At 38.4% G+C, this 19,365-nt stretch overlaps 1 protein-coding gene across 4 annotated transcripts in view; it reads left to right on the top strand.

Annotated features, from left to right (window-relative positions):
- kdm2ba (lysine (K)-specific demethylase 2Ba) overlaps positions 1–19,355 on the top strand; it is a 34,743-nt gene extending 15,388 nt beyond the window's left edge. For 2 of the 4 annotated variants that reach the window (XM_056463357.1, XM_056463356.1), the window contains 9 exons: positions 7,188–7,454; positions 9,387–9,530; positions 9,795–9,882; positions 10,362–10,678; positions 10,757–11,763; positions 13,146–13,309; positions 13,581–13,742; positions 13,850–14,068; positions 17,355–19,355. In XM_056463357.1, coding sequence (XP_056319332.1) covers positions 7,188–7,454; positions 9,387–9,530; positions 9,795–9,882; positions 10,362–10,678; positions 10,757–11,763; positions 13,146–13,309; positions 13,581–13,742; positions 13,850–14,068; positions 17,355–17,545 — 2,559 coding nt within the window. In that variant the 3' untranslated portion in view covers positions 17,546–19,355. The remainder of the gene's footprint in view (positions 1–7,187; positions 7,455–9,386; positions 9,531–9,794; positions 9,883–10,361; positions 10,679–10,756; positions 11,764–13,145; positions 13,310–13,580; positions 13,743–13,849; positions 14,069–17,354) is intronic. The other 2 variants (XM_056463360.1, XM_056463358.1) reach the window with 2 other exon arrangements.
- The last annotated feature ends 10 nt before the right edge of the window (positions 19,356–19,365 follow it).

Here is a 19,365-nt window from a genome sequence, read left to right as displayed (position 1 = left end):
AAACAAAGATGGCTGTTATATGGAACTTAGGATTTTTATAGTGGCTTAGGAATCGTCTGATTGGTGAATCATAAATTGGAGAATGCGGGATCAGCCGCAAGCAGTCATAAGCTTGTGATCCTCTCGAAATTAGTTTATAAATAAACTTCACTTATTTTAATAGCCTGTGGAGTCCTTAAAGGTTGCACGTTTTCTGATGTTTCAAACGCACATCTGAATCGGTTCATTTCTGTTCCTGTCAATATGATTTAATAGCTACAACGACCATGACAATCTTCTAAAATGAACGACTCACAACGTAACATTTTGAAGTAGTTTGAATTGTTACCTGCTTAGACTGGGAAAAAAAAACAATAGATGAAAAACCCAAAATAGCAACAGGAAACATCGAAACAATTTTTGACCTCTTCATATAGCCTAATTGTGTTAAAGAGTACTCTTTTTGTAACAAATTTCATTTGGTATAATTTGTATCTTTATTTTAATGTATTTTTTGTTGGTTTGTTTATCTACAAAATAAACAAAACAATGAATAAACTATATTTATTCTATTATAACATATAAAACATAGTATTTCTGACAATTTTCTTTATAATTTTAATTGTGAATTACAGTATCGCAATACTACTAGGTATCGTGATACTTCAGCTGATATAGTATCGTAGCATGAATTAATAGTATCGCGACAACCCTAGTTCCAAGTGTTTCATTACATCCCTCATTAGATGTATATATGTAGGAGCAGCTTTCTGTTTCCAGTTTAATGATATTAACCTTCGTGCTAGTAGACAGACAAATGGAACTATGTTTTGTTCTGTGCTGTTTTTTGCTAAATCTAAATGCAAGTCCTGTTACTATGCAACTGACATATAATTCACATGTGTAAGAAAACGTGAAAGCTCATGATGTGGTAAGTGTTATACAATCAAAGATATGCTCCGTTTAATGCTGGAGCCAATATTTTTAGATGTTATTACACCTCCACAGTGCTGCTGCACACGATCTCGTGCAATCGGAGCGAATTTGCTGTAATCCACCATTTCTGCTGTGGCTGCTACATTAGAGATGAACCAAATAACGGAGCAACATAATGAGGTTATATTCCAGAGGCTGTGCTGCATGAGAATCGGGCACGGTTGAGTTAGAAGCCATGATGAACAATAGCTATCAAATATTGCAACTCTCAAGGGTGAAAGAAAGGATGTGAGCGCAGATGATTTTGAGGCATAGTGAATAAATCAAGCGGCGGATTCATACAGGGATGGTGGGTGGGTAAACAGCCAATGAGAGGGGTTGGAAACAACTTTGATCAATGGAGAGCTGTATAATGTGCCGAATATAGTCATTACAGAAGAGCACCAGAGCTTAATTTCTGCCAGCGAGTTAATCATGTAAAGCTGGTGTCTGTGGCGTTTTGGTTTCTGTCAGGCAAGTGGGATAAAACATTATGTGCTGCTATGCATTTTATATATTAGTTGTATTAAGCAATTTTGGGCAACACTGTAGCTCTGTGGTTAGCACTATCACCTTACAGCAAGAAGGTTGCTGGGTTGAGCCTCGGCTGAGCCAGTTGGCATTTCTGTGTGGAGTTTGCATGTTCTCCTCGTGTTCATGCGCTTTGAATTGGATAAACTAAATTGGCCATATGTGTGTGAATGAGTGTGTATGGGTGTTTCCCAGTACTGGGTTGCAGCTGGAAGGGTATCCGCTACTAAAACATATTCTGGGTTCATTCCGCTGTGGCGACCCCTGATGAATGAAGGGACTAAGCCAAGTAAGCAATTTTAGCCTAATAGGATTGGGTCAGACTTTGATATTAGGCACAATCTGGGGCACGTTTCAGAAAGGAGGTTAAGGGAAAACCCAAGCATGTTAACCCTGAAATAAGGTAAACTCTGGTTTTCTGTTTTAGAATGGGAGGTACAGTGCATCCGGAAAGTATTCATAGTGCTTCCCTTTTTCCACTTTTTTTTATGTTACCCCCTTATTTCAAAATGGAATAAATACATTTATTTTATCAAAATTCTACACACAACACCCCATAATGACAATGTGAAAAAAGATGTTTTTGAAATTGTTGCAAATTTATTCAAAATAAAAAACACATGTACATCAGTATTCACAGCCTTTGCCGTGAAGCTCTAAATTGAGCTCAGGTACATTCTGTTTCCACTGATCATTCTTGAGATGTTTCAGCTGCTTAATTGGAGTTTACCTGTGGTAAATTCCGTTGATTGGACATGATTTGAAAAGGCATACACCTGTCTCAGGTGTATATAAGGTCCCAGGGTTGACAGTGCATGTCAAAGCACAAACCAAGTATGACGACAATGACCAAAAGCACACCACCAGAATATCAATGGAGTGGCTTCACAACAACTCGGTGAATGTCCTTGAGTGGCCCAACCAGAGCCCAGAACTAAATCCTATTGAACATCTCTGGAGAGATCTGAAAATGGCTGTACAACGTTGCTTCCCATCCATCCTGACAGAGCTTGAGAGGTTTTGTGAAGAGGAATGGGCAAAAATTCCCAAAGACAGATGTGCCAAGCTTGTGGCATAATATTCAAAAAGCGTTGTACATGGGATTTTTCAGGTTTTTTATTTTTAATAAAGTTGCAACAATTTCAAACAGTCTTTTTTCACATTGTCATTATGGGGTGTTGTGTGTAGAACTTTTAGGAAATAAATTAATTTAATCCATTTTGGAATAAGGCTGGAACATAAAAAACAATGGAAAAAGTGAAGCGCTATGAAAACTTCACAGATGCACTGTATGTCAAACCTGAGAAAGTCAAGTCCCTTTCTGAAATGGCAGTAACTTTTACTCAGAGTCAGTTACCATGGCAGTGAGTAAAATTATCTGCCAGTATGGTAATAAAAATATTCCTAATGCAAATTGAAAACATGATTTGGAGTATTGAGTAATGTTACTAAATGCAGATTTACAGTAGCTTTACACGATTGAATGGGTTTGAATCCAGCTTTTGCCAAACCTGTTTTTCTTACTCATATCACATTTGAATGTATTTTCAATGCAAATGAGACATTCTAAAAGTGAATATGCATTGACTGTTTGATAAAGTATTTATGATTATACTAAATAACCATTTACACGTTATAGAGGTGCAAATAGTGTGTATCTGCCATGCAGCAAAAAGTATACATAGCATAGCATCTATTGATTATTTACCTTTATTGCAAAGAAATGCTACATTTACATGTTGTGGAATATATATTTAGCTACATTTATTTACTGTTAAAACTAGGATATATCGCTAAGAATGTATGCTACTTGCACTTTCTTTTTGAAAAATTTTATTTTTCAAACCCTGTCGGCTGATCATTTGCAAAATTAAGAAAAAAACACTTCAATAATTTATCATCCATTCATTCATTTTCTTTTCGGCTTAGTCCCTTTATTAATTAGGAGTAACCACAGCGGAATGAACTACCAGCTTATCCGGCATGTTTTACTCAGCGGATGCCCTTCCAGCTGCAACCCATCACTGGGAAACATCCATACACACTCATTCACACACATACACTATGGACAAGCTTATTCAATTCACCTGTACCACATGTCTTTGGACTTGTGGGGGAAACCTTAGCACACGGAGGAAACCCATGCAAACACAAGGAGAACATGCAAACTCCAGACAGAAATGCCTACTGACCCAGCTGAGGCTTGAACCAGCATCCTTCTTGCTGTGAGGCGACAGTGCTACCCACTGCAATATTAATGGATTTTTGTGAATAATACTTTCAGCCTATTCGATACTAAGAGCTCTATCATTCACCTGGCGCAATAAGGCGCAAGACATGTGTGGCGTGATTTGTTGCTATTTTCAGACCCATGCAACCCTAATTGTCCTGTTTTGTGTCATGTTGTTTAAATAGTAAATCCATTTGCGCCACTTTGTGGACTCATGGGTGTGCTAATCTGAAAAAGGAGGTGTGTTAAGGCTCATGGTTGGCGCGTTGCTGATATAGACCGTGCCATTGACCAACTGCAAGCAGGTCTAAAGTCCAGCGCAGAGTGCTTGATACACACAGGATGCACAGCAATACGCAAATATCTTTACATATGAAAATAATTAAAGGATTAAAATGTTACAAAAATTATTATTTTCTACATTAATATAATTTGTGCCTTCACCTTGGGGGGCTTTTTTCAGTTTATTCATGACAATTTGCATTTGTATAATGTTATTTTTATTAGCAGTAATATTTATTACATGCAAATTTATATTTGCTTTACTTAAAACAAGTTCAAATTTGTCCACCTGTCGGGATTTGCAGATGTAGGCATCACTATATGGGGCATAAGAATAGGACGGGTTTTTGGATATAACTTCATTATTATTGTTCATTTATTTGTTTGCTGGAAATTAGTGCGGCATGTAAATAGCAAATGTGTCATGCCAGAACGCAACTGACTCTTAAAGGGAATGGGAGATGAGACTCTGATTGGTTTATTCTCAAAACACACCCATAACTCATTAAGAAAACAAGCACAACCCTGTTAGACTATGCGTCAGGGCGCAGAGCATATTTTTCTGTTACATAATAGCTAAAGCAGACACGCTGTTAATGCTTTTGCGCTTTAGACTTAGAGACCAGATCATTAAAATAGAGCTCTAAGAGTTTCGCCATTTCAAAGCTAGTCAACTCAGAGTTCAACTTTAAACTTTGAGTTAGTTGAACCTTCTTTTTGAGGCAGGAAATAGTTAGATAAACCGAACTATTTTACATTTTGTCAGTTTAGTGGCTAATTCATATGAATACAATCATATGAAAATGCACAATTTGTAAAAAGAGGCATGGCACCAAACCCCACCCCTTAACACAACCAGCATTGGGATATAAGCAAATCATACTAACTTTTATGAATGAGATCTTACGAATTCATAAGAATTCTAAATCAAAACATTACAAATTGCTGTGAAATGATGTTGGTCTGTCAGAGTGGATGCTTTAAGGGTACTTAACAACATTTCAACACAAAAACTAGCATGTTTTTAGGTCCTTTATAACTGGTTCCATCTCATCTGTGACACTAACCAATAGGAATGCAAAAGCTGTTTTATAGGCTTTCAAACAAGTCAAAATGAAAGAGAGACTGAATATGCAATGGAGGAAAGTTTGTTTCAAGACTTTTCTGATGACAAGCAAACAGTACAAAACACGCCAGTTCAGTGTTTGTTTCCTTCCTTGTTCTGGGAAAATCAGAACTGATTCCAGAAACATCACACATAGTGTTAAAGTCACACATAATGTCAAACAATAATTGGTTGAGAAGCAACATTTAGTGCAAGTGTCCTGTTTATGACACAAAAAATTATCACATAATCTGACACAGAATTTTGTAGAAGGTACAAAAACATTTTTAAACAAAATTAAAAAACGAAATTGGGTGTTTACTGGCTAACTAATAAATTTCAAAAAGAACCAACTCTTTTCCACCCTAAAATACCCCAAAATTACACACAATAAGTTAAAACACAAATAAATCAAACAAATGACTCATCAAAATTCTCAGATTTAGATTTGAAAAGCAGGTGTGCCTACTCTCATTTATTTATAGTATTTTGGACTTAATCTGAACCCTTTCTTGTATTGTTATTCTTTTGTGTGTTTTTATGTAAACTATAGTAAAATTACAAGAATTACTTCATCTGTAGATGCAAGTCTGCTTTCAAACACGCAATGCCATTATACCTTTGAAGACACCATTCACACATCAGTCTCCAATGTGTTTCTGCTCCAATTTGTACAGTTTGAAAAATGTAATGTCGGCCTATGCCGTTTAATAGCTATGAACTTTAGCATGACAGTTTCTTTGTAAATGTCACTGCTGCGAAAACAAATGGAAAGGTATCATACTAGGAAAACAAAATACTTTACTACTTTTAGAAAGTGTTTCTTTGTTTTTGACTTGATTGGCCATACAGAACCATTGATTTTGGCTCATTTTAATATGTATGGAAGCTCTTGAGGTGATTTGCATTGACTAAATTTCAGTTTTTTATTTATTTTTTAGGATCCCCATTAGCTACTACCTTCCTGGGGTCCATTGAACACAAAACAAAATTACATTAACAAAACAAACATAACCCAAAATTCTTACATAACATCCAGATCAACAATCCACTTAATATTGCGGCATTACATATTTTTAAAACCTCATTTTACTTGTTACAAAGCATGTGATGTCTGACGGCAATTCATTTGATGTATTAATTCCTCTATACATTATAGTCCATTGCTTTGCATTAGTTTTTGAAACGGGAAGCAAAATATGTTCTTTTGATGCATTCTTGGTATTAAAATTCTGACTTGCATTGACAGTAGTTGTCAAGACACATTAAAATTGCTAATGGAACACAACAGATTACCCTATCCTTCGCCAATAACCAACCGAAAGTTTTATGCATTTTCATAATATTAACTCTTCTATTGCTGTGTAAAATTAGTCATGCCGCTCTATTCTGGACTAAATGTAATTTATCAAAGTCTTTACTTGATGCACTCGACCATACCACTAGACCAGTGTTTCCCAACCCTGTTCCTGAAGGTACACCAACAGTACATCTTTTGGATGTCTCCCTTATCTGAACCATTCATTTCAGGTTTTCAAGTCTCTTCTAATCTTCTGATGATTTGATTCAGGTGTATTTGAATTGGGAGAGATTGAAAATGTGTACTGTTGGTGTGCCTTCAGGAACAGGGTTGGGAAACACTGCCCTAGACAGTAATCTAGATAGGAAAGAAACACTGCCTGCACAATTTGAGAGGGACAGTAGTAAAATAGTGACAGTAGTGGTAAAAATTTGACTAAATACGGTTGGAAGTGGATATGTAAAGAGCTGTATGTAAGACTTTTACATGTATGCAGATTCTCAAGTAGACTGTGATTTATAAAGCTGAAAATTGATTGAAAAAGTTGCAAGATTTTATACATTATATTTAAATTTTTTGTATATTTAGTTTTCAGCAATCTGGCATACAATCATTTTTAGGAAGGTTTCTACACAATGCTCTATAAATGAGGCCTCAGAACCAATTCACTGAATATTTCTGTTTGTTCATACAGAATATCTTGGCTGTAGAGGGATAGTGTCTTCCAAGTGGTAACAATACCTTAATATATTATCTAATTCTCATTGTTTCTTCTTGTCTTTCAGCAACGGCTACCCAACAAACCCAAACCTAAAATGGCTACATCAACAGCCACAACTCCATCAGCGACCACTTCTTCATCCACTGCAACGGCAGTCAAGCTGCCATCCAATCGAACCTCCTCTGGAGCCCGCCGCAGACGCACCAGATGCCGGAAGTGTGAGGCATGTGTGCGGACAGAATGTGGAGAGTGTCACTTCTGCAAGGATATGAAGAAGTTTGGAGGCCCCGGTCGAATGAAACAGTCTTGCATCATGAGGCAATGCATAGCGGTAAGAAAATCAGTTCAAACAGACACCATTATGATTCACGAACCACATTTCACATAGCTGACACATCAAATCACAAGCCATTTCCTCTATTTCGTTGAGAATATTAATACTTCATAGACGCCCATTTTTTCAGACCAAAATAAATGAAATCCTTGTATATATTATCTTTCTTTTAAGTTATAATGTACAGTGTGTAGCTGTTTGTAAAATGTAAAAGATTTACTTGGTTATAAAGCTCAAAGTGCACAACAAATAAAGTTATCCTCTAATAAAATAAACAAATTCCACACAAACACAGGTGTTTTAAATACCACTGGGTTTTTTCTATGCGGTTTGTTCATTTGTCCACATGAAAGTGCAGTATTTTTTTAAACGAATGTGGGAAAGACTTCCTGTACGTGTAGACATGATCTGAGTCTGAACTAGGGCTGCACAATAAATCATTTCAGCATCGATATCGCAGTGTGATCATTCGCAATAGTCACTTGCAGGATATATGCAATGTTGAGTTTGTGTTATAATTGATCATTTGCATGTGTTTTGATGCTTGTGATTGTAGAATGATTTTAAAAGCTTTCAGGTATAAGAATTTTTTCCATTTGGGACCTTAACTACGATTTATTTTATTGAATTATTTTTATTTTTATGATTCAGTTACTGTACTTGAATATCATTATACTCGGGAAACGATAAAACACTTGAGAAAGCTGACATGCTGCTATAAACTTATTATTCTTCAATCTTCTTCTGAGACTAATTTCTATACGCATCCCCTCCTAGACTGTTCATACTACAACCCCCAAACTAACACCAAACCTCCAAACTGGTCTAACTCAGGTTGCTTTGTCTTTTCAAATTCATCCGACTTACGGTTTTCCGAAAACTGACCCACCGAGCAACACCATAGCAGCCACCTAGCAACACCTTTGCAACGACCTCTCAGAACACCTTAGCAACTGCCTAGCAACGCCTTAGCGACCACCTAGAGCACCCTAGCAACACCTTAGCAACCACTCTGAACACCCTAGCAACCGCCTAGCAACAGCTTAGCAACCACCTACAGTAGAACATCCTTGCAATGCCTTTCCAACCACTCAGAACACCCTAGCAACTGCCTAGCAACACCTTAGCAATGAATCAGAACACCCTAGCAACCACCTCGCAAGAAACATGCCAATCCATACTAGAAAGGTGCTAACATACAGTTGAAGTCAGAATTATTAGCTCCCCTGTTTATTTTTTCCCCGTTTTCCGTTTAACAGAGAGTTTTTTTTTAACACATTTCTAAACATAATAGTTTTAATAACTCATTTCTAATAACTGATTTATTTTCTCTTTGCCATGATGACAGTTAATAATATTTGACTAGATATTTTTCAAGACACTTCTATACAGCTTAAAGTAACATTTAAAGGCTTAACTAGGTTAATTGGGTTAAATAGGCAGGTTAGGGTAATTAGGCAAGTCACTGTATAATGATGTTTTTTTTCTGTAGACAAAAAATATATATAGCTCAAAGGGGCTAATAATTTTGTCCTTAAAATTGTGTTTAAAAAATTTAAATCTGCTTTTATTCTAGTCGAAATAAAACAAATAAGACTTTCTCCAGACGAAAAATAATTTAGGAAATAATTTAGGAAATATTTAAAAAAGAAAAACAAATTGAAAGGGGGGCTAATAATTCTGACTTCAACTGTATGTACTCATCTATGCCATCTGTTTAAAACTCTAATGATTTAAACTTTAAAACTACTTCAAACTTTCAGACTGGGTTTTCTCAAGCCACCATAGAGTTTGACTACATGTATTAAATGAATATCTTCTTTAACCCTTAAAATGTGTTAAATTATTATTAATGTCATCATTTGCAATAACACATTTTCAAAATGTTTGAGGTTTCAAATGTGAATGTGTTGCCATTTTGTTTTACAGCCTGTGTTACCACACACAGCAGTATGTGTGGTGTGTGGTGAAGCTGGTAAAGAAGACACTCTTGATGACGAGGATGAAAAATTTAACGCCATGCTCATGGAGTGCTCCATCTGCAATGAGATTGTCCACCCAAACTGCCTCAAGGTCAGACTGACTAAACCTCGACTTAACCACTTATTTTTAGAGTAAATGCAAAGCAGTATATATAGTACTATCTTTCATTTGGTGTGAGCACAGAAAGAGGAAGAGATGCTCAAGTGCATGTTGGTGGGCGGATCTGTTTTTAACACCTTTTGTTCCTGTTTAGTGTGTGGGGTTGTTATTTATTCACATTATTGAGCAAGTTTTGGTTTCGAATGTTTTTTAGACGCCTCTTCTACTCTAACTCTAGCTCTTGCCTAAATACAGGTGAAGGATGCAGCTGGCGTTGTAAATGATGAGCTTCCTAACTGCTGGGAATGTCCAAAATGCAATTACGCTGGGAAAACTGGGAAAGTGAGTATCTGGGGAACAGTAATACAATAGTTTGATTGTATAAAAAGATCTGCATTTGCTTTTGAAAAGAGGTGCAGAGTATTGTAGACAATGCAGCTGTAGATTTTAAAGTATGTATCGAACAGACCAATTCATGTGGTATACAAGAATGCATGGGATATTTGTGCACTTTTACTTATGTAACTTTTGCTGCCTCTCATATATAATTCCTGTTTTTAGTTTCACACAAAAAGAGACGTGTGTGTCATTTAGAATGACAAGGCCATAAGGAAACTGTCAAAACAAATCTAGATGCAAATAAAATGCAAATAGCTGTGTTATTCAAATTAATTTCAGTAACCGATTGCCTATCAAGCTATTTCCCTTAGTGTAAACTCTGAAATGTTTAACAGTTAAATAGGAACACAGTTCGTTCTTTGTGAACAATGAATGTCATTCATAAAGTATAAAGTTTTTTTGTATTTTCTTGCCACTCTTTGGCCTGCAAGCAAAAACGGGGCCCAGGATTTAAGTACGCATCCAACTTGCCCGGGTCCCTGCTGAGGGAGCAAAAAGCAGGACGTGATGGAAGAGAGGAAGGGGACCAGACATCCACAGGACCGGCATCCATCAAGAGGAAGACTGAGAGGGAGGAAACTCCCAGACTGAAGACTGAGGATCTACCCTCACGCCTTCCCCCATTGTTGTCCCCAAGTGGCCTGCCAAGACCACGATCTGAAGTGCCCAACTTCTTGAGGAAGAAAAGGAAGTTATTTGATGATGATGAAGAGGAAGAGGAGGCTAGTGCTAAAAAGAAGGTAAGGTATAATCACAGATCTTTGCATAAAAAACCTGCTGTACCCTTTTCATTAAGTAACATTTACTGACTTTTCTAGCAGAAGAAACAATGGAGACCTGAAGAACCTTTGATTCCCAAACTTTCTCACATGAAAACAGAAGAGGAGGAAGACAACTCTGATGAAGAGGAAGAGAGGCAGGAAAAGCGAGAACAACCTCGTCGCTCAATAAAAAAAGACTATAGTATGGTGAGAAAAGAGGAAGAGCATGAGGAAGACAGACCGGAGGACAGAGATCCCCCTTTCAGATCCCTAAAGGAGTTCAACAACATGAGGAAAGAGGAAGACCATGATGAAGAAAAGGAAGATGATGAGGAGGAAGAGGAGGAGGACTGTAATGGGAAACGAGGAAGGGACAGCAGCCCTGCACTAAAGAACCTTTCTCTCTCGCTTGAGAGTGATGCTTCACGGTGCAGCTCTCCAAGGGCAGGACCGAGCAGTGAAGGAAGTGAGACGCAAGAGAAGGCCCCACGCGCTCGGGCAAGGCGACACCGGCGCAAGCCTCCAAACCGCCAGCTCAGTGCAGAACTCAGCAAGCAGCTCAACATGGAGATCCGTCGCACAGAACATTCACTGGCCAATGAAAACCAGCAGCCACTAAAGAGTGAACCTGAGGACAGTGAGAACGAGGAACCAAAGAGAGGCTTGCGCAACGGGACTGCAGTGAACGCAGGGGGAGGTGGAGGAGGAGTTGAAAGGGGAGCAGGTGGAGAGGCAGGAGGGGAGCGACCGCACTTACGAGCAAGGGAGATGAATGGGACGTCTTGGGAGCTACGGCACTTCTACCCTCCTCAGATCACCCCACTTGGCTTGAACCGCAGTTCACCTACAGTCAGACCTCTTCCTGCCCGTTCCCCTCCCAAGTGTGTTCAGATGGAGCGACATGTGATCCGGCCCCCTCCAATCTGCCCTCCACCTGACAGGCTACCACTAGCTGATGGTCGTAATCACATAGCTCCCAGAGAGGCATGGCTGGCTATCTTCAGCCACTTGAGCCATCGTGAACTTTGTGTGTGTATGCGGGTGTGCCGGACGTGGAATCGCTGGTAAGAAGCACCGAAAAACTTATTTATCAGGTCATACTTCAAAGCTTCTTATGTCTGGCCCTTTGTTGCATGACACCCTCAACCCTTCCAGTCCTTCTCAATTAGTTTACACTTTGGTGACAATAACCGCATTTCCACTGTCTTGCCTAAAGTGAGCATGCCACTGCATGTCTAGGCCAGTTGCATTTCCACTGTAAACTCTGTTGCCTGATCGAGCCTCATCAGGGCTTCCTTGACACCAACGAATACCGTGGGCCAAAGCAGGCTTGCTGGAGATGGGTGAAATGAAAGGCAGAGATTGCTTAAGTAAGTCAAGGAGGTTCTGTGATAAGAGTGAGGTTTTCGTGTTGCACTGTGAGCTATTGGCCCTACAGTGGAAAGGCAACAATGAAAGCCCTGGCTCACGCTGGCCTAACATTGGAAAAATGGCTATTGTTGCAAGGTCAACAGAACATTTTCAAACTGTTCCTGATAAAACAAATCATCTCTTTCAAATGAACTCATCAGTTTGTAATTCTGAACTAGGACTTGGAATTGATGAGTCAGTTGAGGAGAGATCCAAAATGTTTAAGGGTGGTGTGAAGTAGACTTGTGAAATCCTAAATCAACAATAAAATAAGGGATGGGATGTTGAGTTCTTCTTTAGAAGGGCCATCTTTCTGCAGAGGTTACGTGCAATCTTAATTAAACAAACCTAAAGCGGTTAGTCTTATGAGGTTATGCTGGCAGCTAGCTCTCTGCAACTCTCACATGGTCACCCATTGAAGCTAAGCAGGGCTGCACCCGGTCAGTACCTGGATAGGAGACCACATGGGAAAGCTAGGTTGTTATCAGAAGTGTTGTTAGTGAGGCGAGCAGGGGGCACTCAACCTGTGGTCTGTGTGAGTCCTAATGCCCCAGTATATTGATGGGGACTCTACTCAGTGAGCCCCATCTTTCAGATTAGATGAGTAGGGGTTTAACCCCTGCATCCTGGCCAAACTTGCCCCCTGGCCTCTGTCCATCATGGCCTCCTAAACATCCCCGTATCATAATTGGCTTCATCACTCTATCTTCACTCCACCAATCAGCTGGTGTGTGGTCTGGTGCTATATGGCTGCCGTCGTGTGATCCAGGTGGATGCTGCACACTGGTGGTGGATGAGGAGATTCCTCCAAAAATGTGTAAAGCGATTTGAGTGTCCAGAAAAGCACTATATAAATATAAGGTAATATTATTTAGGACTACTAGATGTCTAAAAAATGTCAGGAAAATGGTCCTCTAGGATTGGACACTCCTGACATTACTTGTCTTGTAGTATTATGTAGGCCTATGTATAAATATTGCTATAAAATTGAATTATTGGTCCTCTTTTAGTTAATATGTGATTTTAATATTTTTAGGTGCTGTGACAAGAGATTATGGACTCGTATAGATCTGAAGCGTTGTAAGTCCATCACTCCACTCATGCTGAGTGGGATAATTCGCAGGCAGCCCATCACTCTGGACCTGAGCTGGACCAACATCTCCAAGAAGCAATTAAGCTGGCTAATTAACCGTTTACCAGGTCAGCTTCTATATATGCTTTCATGTAGATCAGTGGTCTCAAATTTAGTTCTGCACAGTTTAGCTCCAACCACCTCCAACTCAAACCTGCTTAATAGTTTTTTAGTAGTCTTGAACACCTTGACTAGTTGGATAAGGTGTGTTTGATTGGGGTTGGAGCAAAACTGTGCAGAGCTGCGGCCCTCCAGAAATTGAGTTTGAGACCTATGATGTAGATCTTCATCATCCACATCTATAAAGGGGTGCCTAAACACCAGTCTGTTTGGGTTCAGGACTGAGGGTTCTCCTCCTCTCGGGTTGTTCATGGGTGGCCGTCTCGGCTCTCTGCACATCCAGTTGTCCTCTACTTCGTACTCTTGACTTGCAGTGGGTGGAAGGGCTGAAAGATCCCCAGATGAGAGACCTGCTATCCCCTCCAACTGACAACAGACCAGGTAATAGACAACACTCCAGATCAGTATGCACAAGTTCCTTTTCACTGACTCAAAACAAAAGTAATGCAATGTATATACTCATTCTCTATTTGTGGTGTCTCTAACAGGTCAGATGGACACCCGCAGTAAACTAAGAAATGTTACAGACCTGCGTCTCGCTGGTTTGGACATTACAGACAGCTCTCTACGCCTCATCATTAAAAATATGCCTCTACTCTCCCGTCTGGACTTGAGTTACTGCAACCATATCAATGACCAGTCGGTAAACCTGCTGACTGCTGCAGGAACCACAACTAGAGACTCCCTTACTGATGTCAACCTTTCTGGTAATTGCTCTGTAATTGTCACAAATGCCTAAAAGGTTAATTGTTACCTTAAGTTACAATCCCGTTTTGCCAAAATAGTTATGTTACCAGAACCAGACCAGTGGCCAAATCGTGTCCTATTGTTTACACCAAAGACAACTGATTCTATAATTGTCCATAAAACCCTTTCGTGTGAAACCAGAAACATCAAGAGCCAGTGAGCAGGAAAATGTCATTAACACTTTAGGTTTCCAAATAACAACTCAACCTTTCGAAACTAACATTTCGTGCTAAATTTAATCACTAAAGCTGTCAACAGGAAGTGAATGTGGGCACGATACATTGTGGGTCTGTTCAAAGAGAGGTCTGCAAGTCCCTTGACCAAACATCACCATTATTTCAGTAAAGATGGATCAGTAGCTGAGTTTCCATCACCGTGTTACTGCACATCTTGAAGTATCACATGAGGTTTACAAACACCAGATTTAGATTTTGAAGTTTATATCCTCTTTCTTGAGGTGGTTTTGGATCAAATTTGGTTAATGTGAATAATGGGAGATGGAAACACATTTGCTGAATAAACTCTGACGTAGAAAACATTACACCCACATGACTATCTCCATTATCCTTGATTTGCTTACTGTTGCAGGGATGTGATTCTTCTGTATAAATACAGATTTACGTATTTTTCGAGGTTAATGGGAGATGCCTGTAATTTGCGTAAATCCAAGTTTTGTTTTTAAGGGGGCAATGGGTGTGGGATGGGGGGATTTTGCGATTGAAAATAGATTTGAATGCGTGCACTTTTTCCACTTTCACATTTGCATGTCACGATCACGTGTGCTCTACGTACATTATAAATAAAGCCGCAGGACGCACATTTGTTATTATCCTCTGCAAGTCATCTGTCCTTATGTCTTTGTTTATTCAGTGCTACAGCCTATAGCACCTGAAATGTAATACCTGAAAGTTTCTTAAGATTAGATGATATCCCAAATGTATAAAAATATATTTTAGAACTAATTAAAACTATTAAAAAGCAGGGAATAAGCAGATGGAAAGTGAAAGTAAAAGACTCTTTTTAGCCATGTATGATATTTTTTTTCAGGGTGGATTGTTAGGGTGCTTTCACATCTAGACTTTTGTTTTGGAACCTGGTGTGTTTCCCCAGTTAGCAAGGTTCATTTGGCATATGTTAATCCAGGAATTGTGCTCGGATCCTCGCCAAAACAATCTGAGATCGCCTGAATGAGGTGGTCTCGACTCGATTGAAACGAACTCTGGAGCGTATTGATTGAAGTGAGAAAGCTATACAATCCGAACCAGGCTATATCACAGTGTATTATGGAAATGTAATAGGCATACGGCTATATGAAGAGAGTATAATGAGTAGGGCGGGATGTCATTCCTACCAGTAAATGTTTCATGTCAAATACAAAAGTAAAAGCATGTTAACTAGCTATTAAGGAGAGTTGTTTATCCGAAAACTGACCGAACAGCAGTCTTTGTTTATCTGTTATTTCTCTCTATAATGTATAAGCCCACTGCTATGTATGAGAAAGTCTTAGCTCTGATTTATATCTGGTGACAATGTCTATGGGTGTCACCATTCAAAATTAAAGCACAGCTTTTCACTTATTACGTCTTAGTGCTCATCATCATAAATTAAAATAAGGACAGCTGAGCGGGACCCTGCAAAATTAACCGTGAAACTTGACCAATGTGAGGAGAGTTTACTCGCACGTTACTTGTTTTAGCTATTTTGGACCATTTATAAACTTTGCAGTGTGAAAACGAACCGCACCAAGAAAAAAGAGCAACAATGTAACAATTTTAATCCCTGTTTCGGAACTAAAGAATCGATCCACAGGTGTGAAAGCACCCTTAAAGTATATTAGGCTACTCAATTCAACTGGACTCATTATTTTTACAGTTCGAATTGTTGACTGACTTATATTTTATTTATCATATTGGAATAAACAATCGACTAAATTACAGGAAAAAATATATTCTGTGGAAACAAGAGCACTACTGAGTTAGTGGCGCCATCTAGCAGCGGTGTGTGAATCTGTCCCGACATTGAGGTACAAAGTAGGCTATAATCCTATTAAACGTTACTTGGGTGACGACTAAACTGCTAACAGAAAAAATAAACGGATAAACAGATAAAATAAGAAAAGAAACTTAAATTGTGTGGCCAATATCAAGTATTTATGTAAAGAATACCATTTATTATATTTTTTATAATTATTATTTATATGATTTATTATTTAAAACACACACACACACACACACACACACACACATATATATATATATATATATATATATATATATATATATATACACACACACACACACAGTTGAAGTCAGAATTATTATTTATATATATATATATATATATATATATATATATATATATATATATATATATATATATATATATATATATATATATATTATAATTATATATATAGTTATATTTATACAACTTGAATGCTTAACCTTTATACCACAGAAGTTGCTGAAATCAGACTCTCCAGGATTTCGCGATTCTGCTGAATATCGCTGAATTTAATGCAATATCAACACCTACCACAAAGCGCCATCTGCATAGTTTTACATTCAAAAACATGATAGTGTTTACAAATACAATGTGCTCATTCGAATGCAACCTGCATCATGTGATGTTATTACAACACACATTCAAAGCCTGTTTGACCTAGGCTGCATGAGTTGTCGATCGCTAAACTTCTATATATTGTATATATGCATCTGTCATCATAAGCGTAGCCTCTCACACACATAAGCACACACACTTCAAATAGGCATCAAACAACATGGATTTTCAAACATTTGATTTCATTTTCAGGTATGATACAGCAGGCTTTAAAGGTAAACTCTAGTTTCAAAGGTTTCCTTAATATCAATTAAAGAGATCTGTGTTTCTCAAGGTCCAAAAATTTATATTGAATCCAGATGTTTGTGGCTCAGTGGTTAGCACTGTCGCCTCACAGCAAGAATGTCGCTGGTTCGAGCCCTGGCTGGGTTAATTAGCATTTCTGTGTGGAGTTTTGATGTTCTCCTTGTGTTTGCATGGGTTTCCCCCACAGTCCAAAGACATTAGGTGAATTGAATGAGCTAAATTGGTCGTAGTGTATGTGTAAATGTGAGAGTGAATGGGTGTTTCCCACTACTGGATTGCAGCTGTATTTGGAACAATTAGTATACTTAAGACTAATACTTAGTTGAAATAGCTTTCTTTTTACAAATTATTGACGTGTCCTTTCTTAATTTCTCTTTTTAGTGTGCAACAGAGTCACGGATCAGTCGCTGAGCTACTTTAAACGCTGCGGAAGCATCTGCCGCATTGACATGCGATTTAGCAAGCAGGTGAGCCGTCAGGCATGCGAACGTTTCATCGCTGAGATGTCGGTCATCGTACCCTTCCAACTGCAAGAGGATAAACTGCTCCAAAAACTTCACAGCACCCCCTAGTGTATGGGAGGAACTGAAAAAAACAGTCTAAAATGATACCATGTATCAGGTGCACTCATGTGTTAGGACTGAAACTGGATTCGCACATTAAAAAAAAAAAGCACTGCAACTTGTATGTGTACAAAGCGTTTTGTGAGCTCCTTTTCAAGACATACTGTACTTAAAAGGCACATAATTGTGATCCTTTTCTTAATTGTGTATTCTGAAGATGGACTGAACGTTCTGAAAGGTGTATTTAAAAGGTGGTGTATTATTTAAAAAGAAAAAAAAAGTAAGAGCTGAATGCTTACTGGATATCACAAACACTTAATCCAGGAGGAGGCCGTGAGCATGATTGTACATTGTTCCAAACTCTGTTTTTGTTTTTTACACAACAGATTTATCAGTTTGAATTTGTGTGCTATATCTGGTTTAGTCCTGGGTATATGTATTGTTCTTTATTATTGTTTTTTCAAATATTATGATTTTTTAAAATATTTCTGACCATTTTACGTCATTGGAACGTTCCAATCTGATCTTTCATGGGTTTTGACTGCTTTGAATTTCAAGTACTTTATGTTCTAATCTTAGAGCAGGTATAGACGTGAAATGATTTTTTGAGGTCTATTTATATAAATATTTGTATATACAATAAAAAAACAGTGCCATATTTCAGCTGTTGTTCTACACAGTTGTAAAAGGCAAGACTTCAGCTATCAGTATATTTCATAGAGCAGTTCTACGTGTGTCAGACCAAACAAAATGCTGAATATACACTCACCGGTCACTGTCCAACCACTCATTAATGTAAATTTCTAATCAGCCAATCACATGGCAGCAACTCGGCGCATGTTGACATAGTCAAGACGATCTGCTGCAGATCAAACCGAGCATCAAAATGGGGAAGATTTAAGTGACTTAGAATGTGGCATGATTGTTGATGCCAGACGGGCTGGTCTGAGTATTTCAGAAACTGATGATCTACTAAGATTTTCACGCACAACCATCTAGGGTTTACAGAGAAGAGTCCGCAATAGAGAAAATATCCAGTGAGCGGCAGTTCTGTGGGCGCAAATGCCTTGTTGATGCCAGAGGAGAATGGCCAGACTGGTTCCAGCTGATAGAAAGGCAACAGTAACTCAAATTACCACTCGTTACAATCGAGGTATGCAGAAGAGCATCTCTGAACACACAAGATGTGTAACCTTGAGACAGATGGGCTACAGCAGCAGAAGACCACACCGGGTGCCACTCCTGTCAGCCAAGAAGAGGATATTGAGGCTACAATTCGCACAGGCTCACCAAAATTGGACAAAAGAAGATTGGAAGAAAGTCTCGATTTCTGCTGCGACATTCGGATGGTGGGGTCAGAATTTTGGCGTCAACAATTTTGGCGTTAAACCCGGTACTAGTACGCTGTACTTAATAAAGTGGCCAGTGAGTGTATACTCCAGCTAGCAGTCATTTTGTTTTGTTCAACACAATACAGTAGCTCTGTTTTTTTATTATTATTTGTTTTTTCAGATTTTGCTAAACGTCCATGCAGTATTTGTCTATGAATGTCATTACTTGCTTTTATTCCTTCCAAAGTGATTATTATTATTACTGTTAATGGTAACTGTGATGATGACAAATGATTTTAATGGTGTGTATTATTATTGTACGTTTCGTCTCAGGATGGTGACTTTCAGAAAGAGGGGGAGCCTGCCATTTGAACTAAACCGCCATACTTGTACCACTATAAATTAAGGCCTCGTTCGCCATCTAAAACACTCTAATGTACATTTGGCTATTTATATTTGTATGTAATTAAAAGAAAAGTACTGTGAGACAGACATCCG

The sequence above is a fragment of the Danio aesculapii genome, chromosome 8 (assembly GCF_903798145.1).
Source record: "Danio aesculapii chromosome 8, fDanAes4.1, whole genome shotgun sequence".
Classification (NCBI taxonomy): Eukaryota; Metazoa; Chordata; class Actinopteri; order Cypriniformes; family Danionidae; genus Danio; species Danio aesculapii.
The sequence above is the reverse complement of the archived record's forward strand: the minus strand, read 5'-3'. Positions and strand labels throughout refer to the sequence as shown.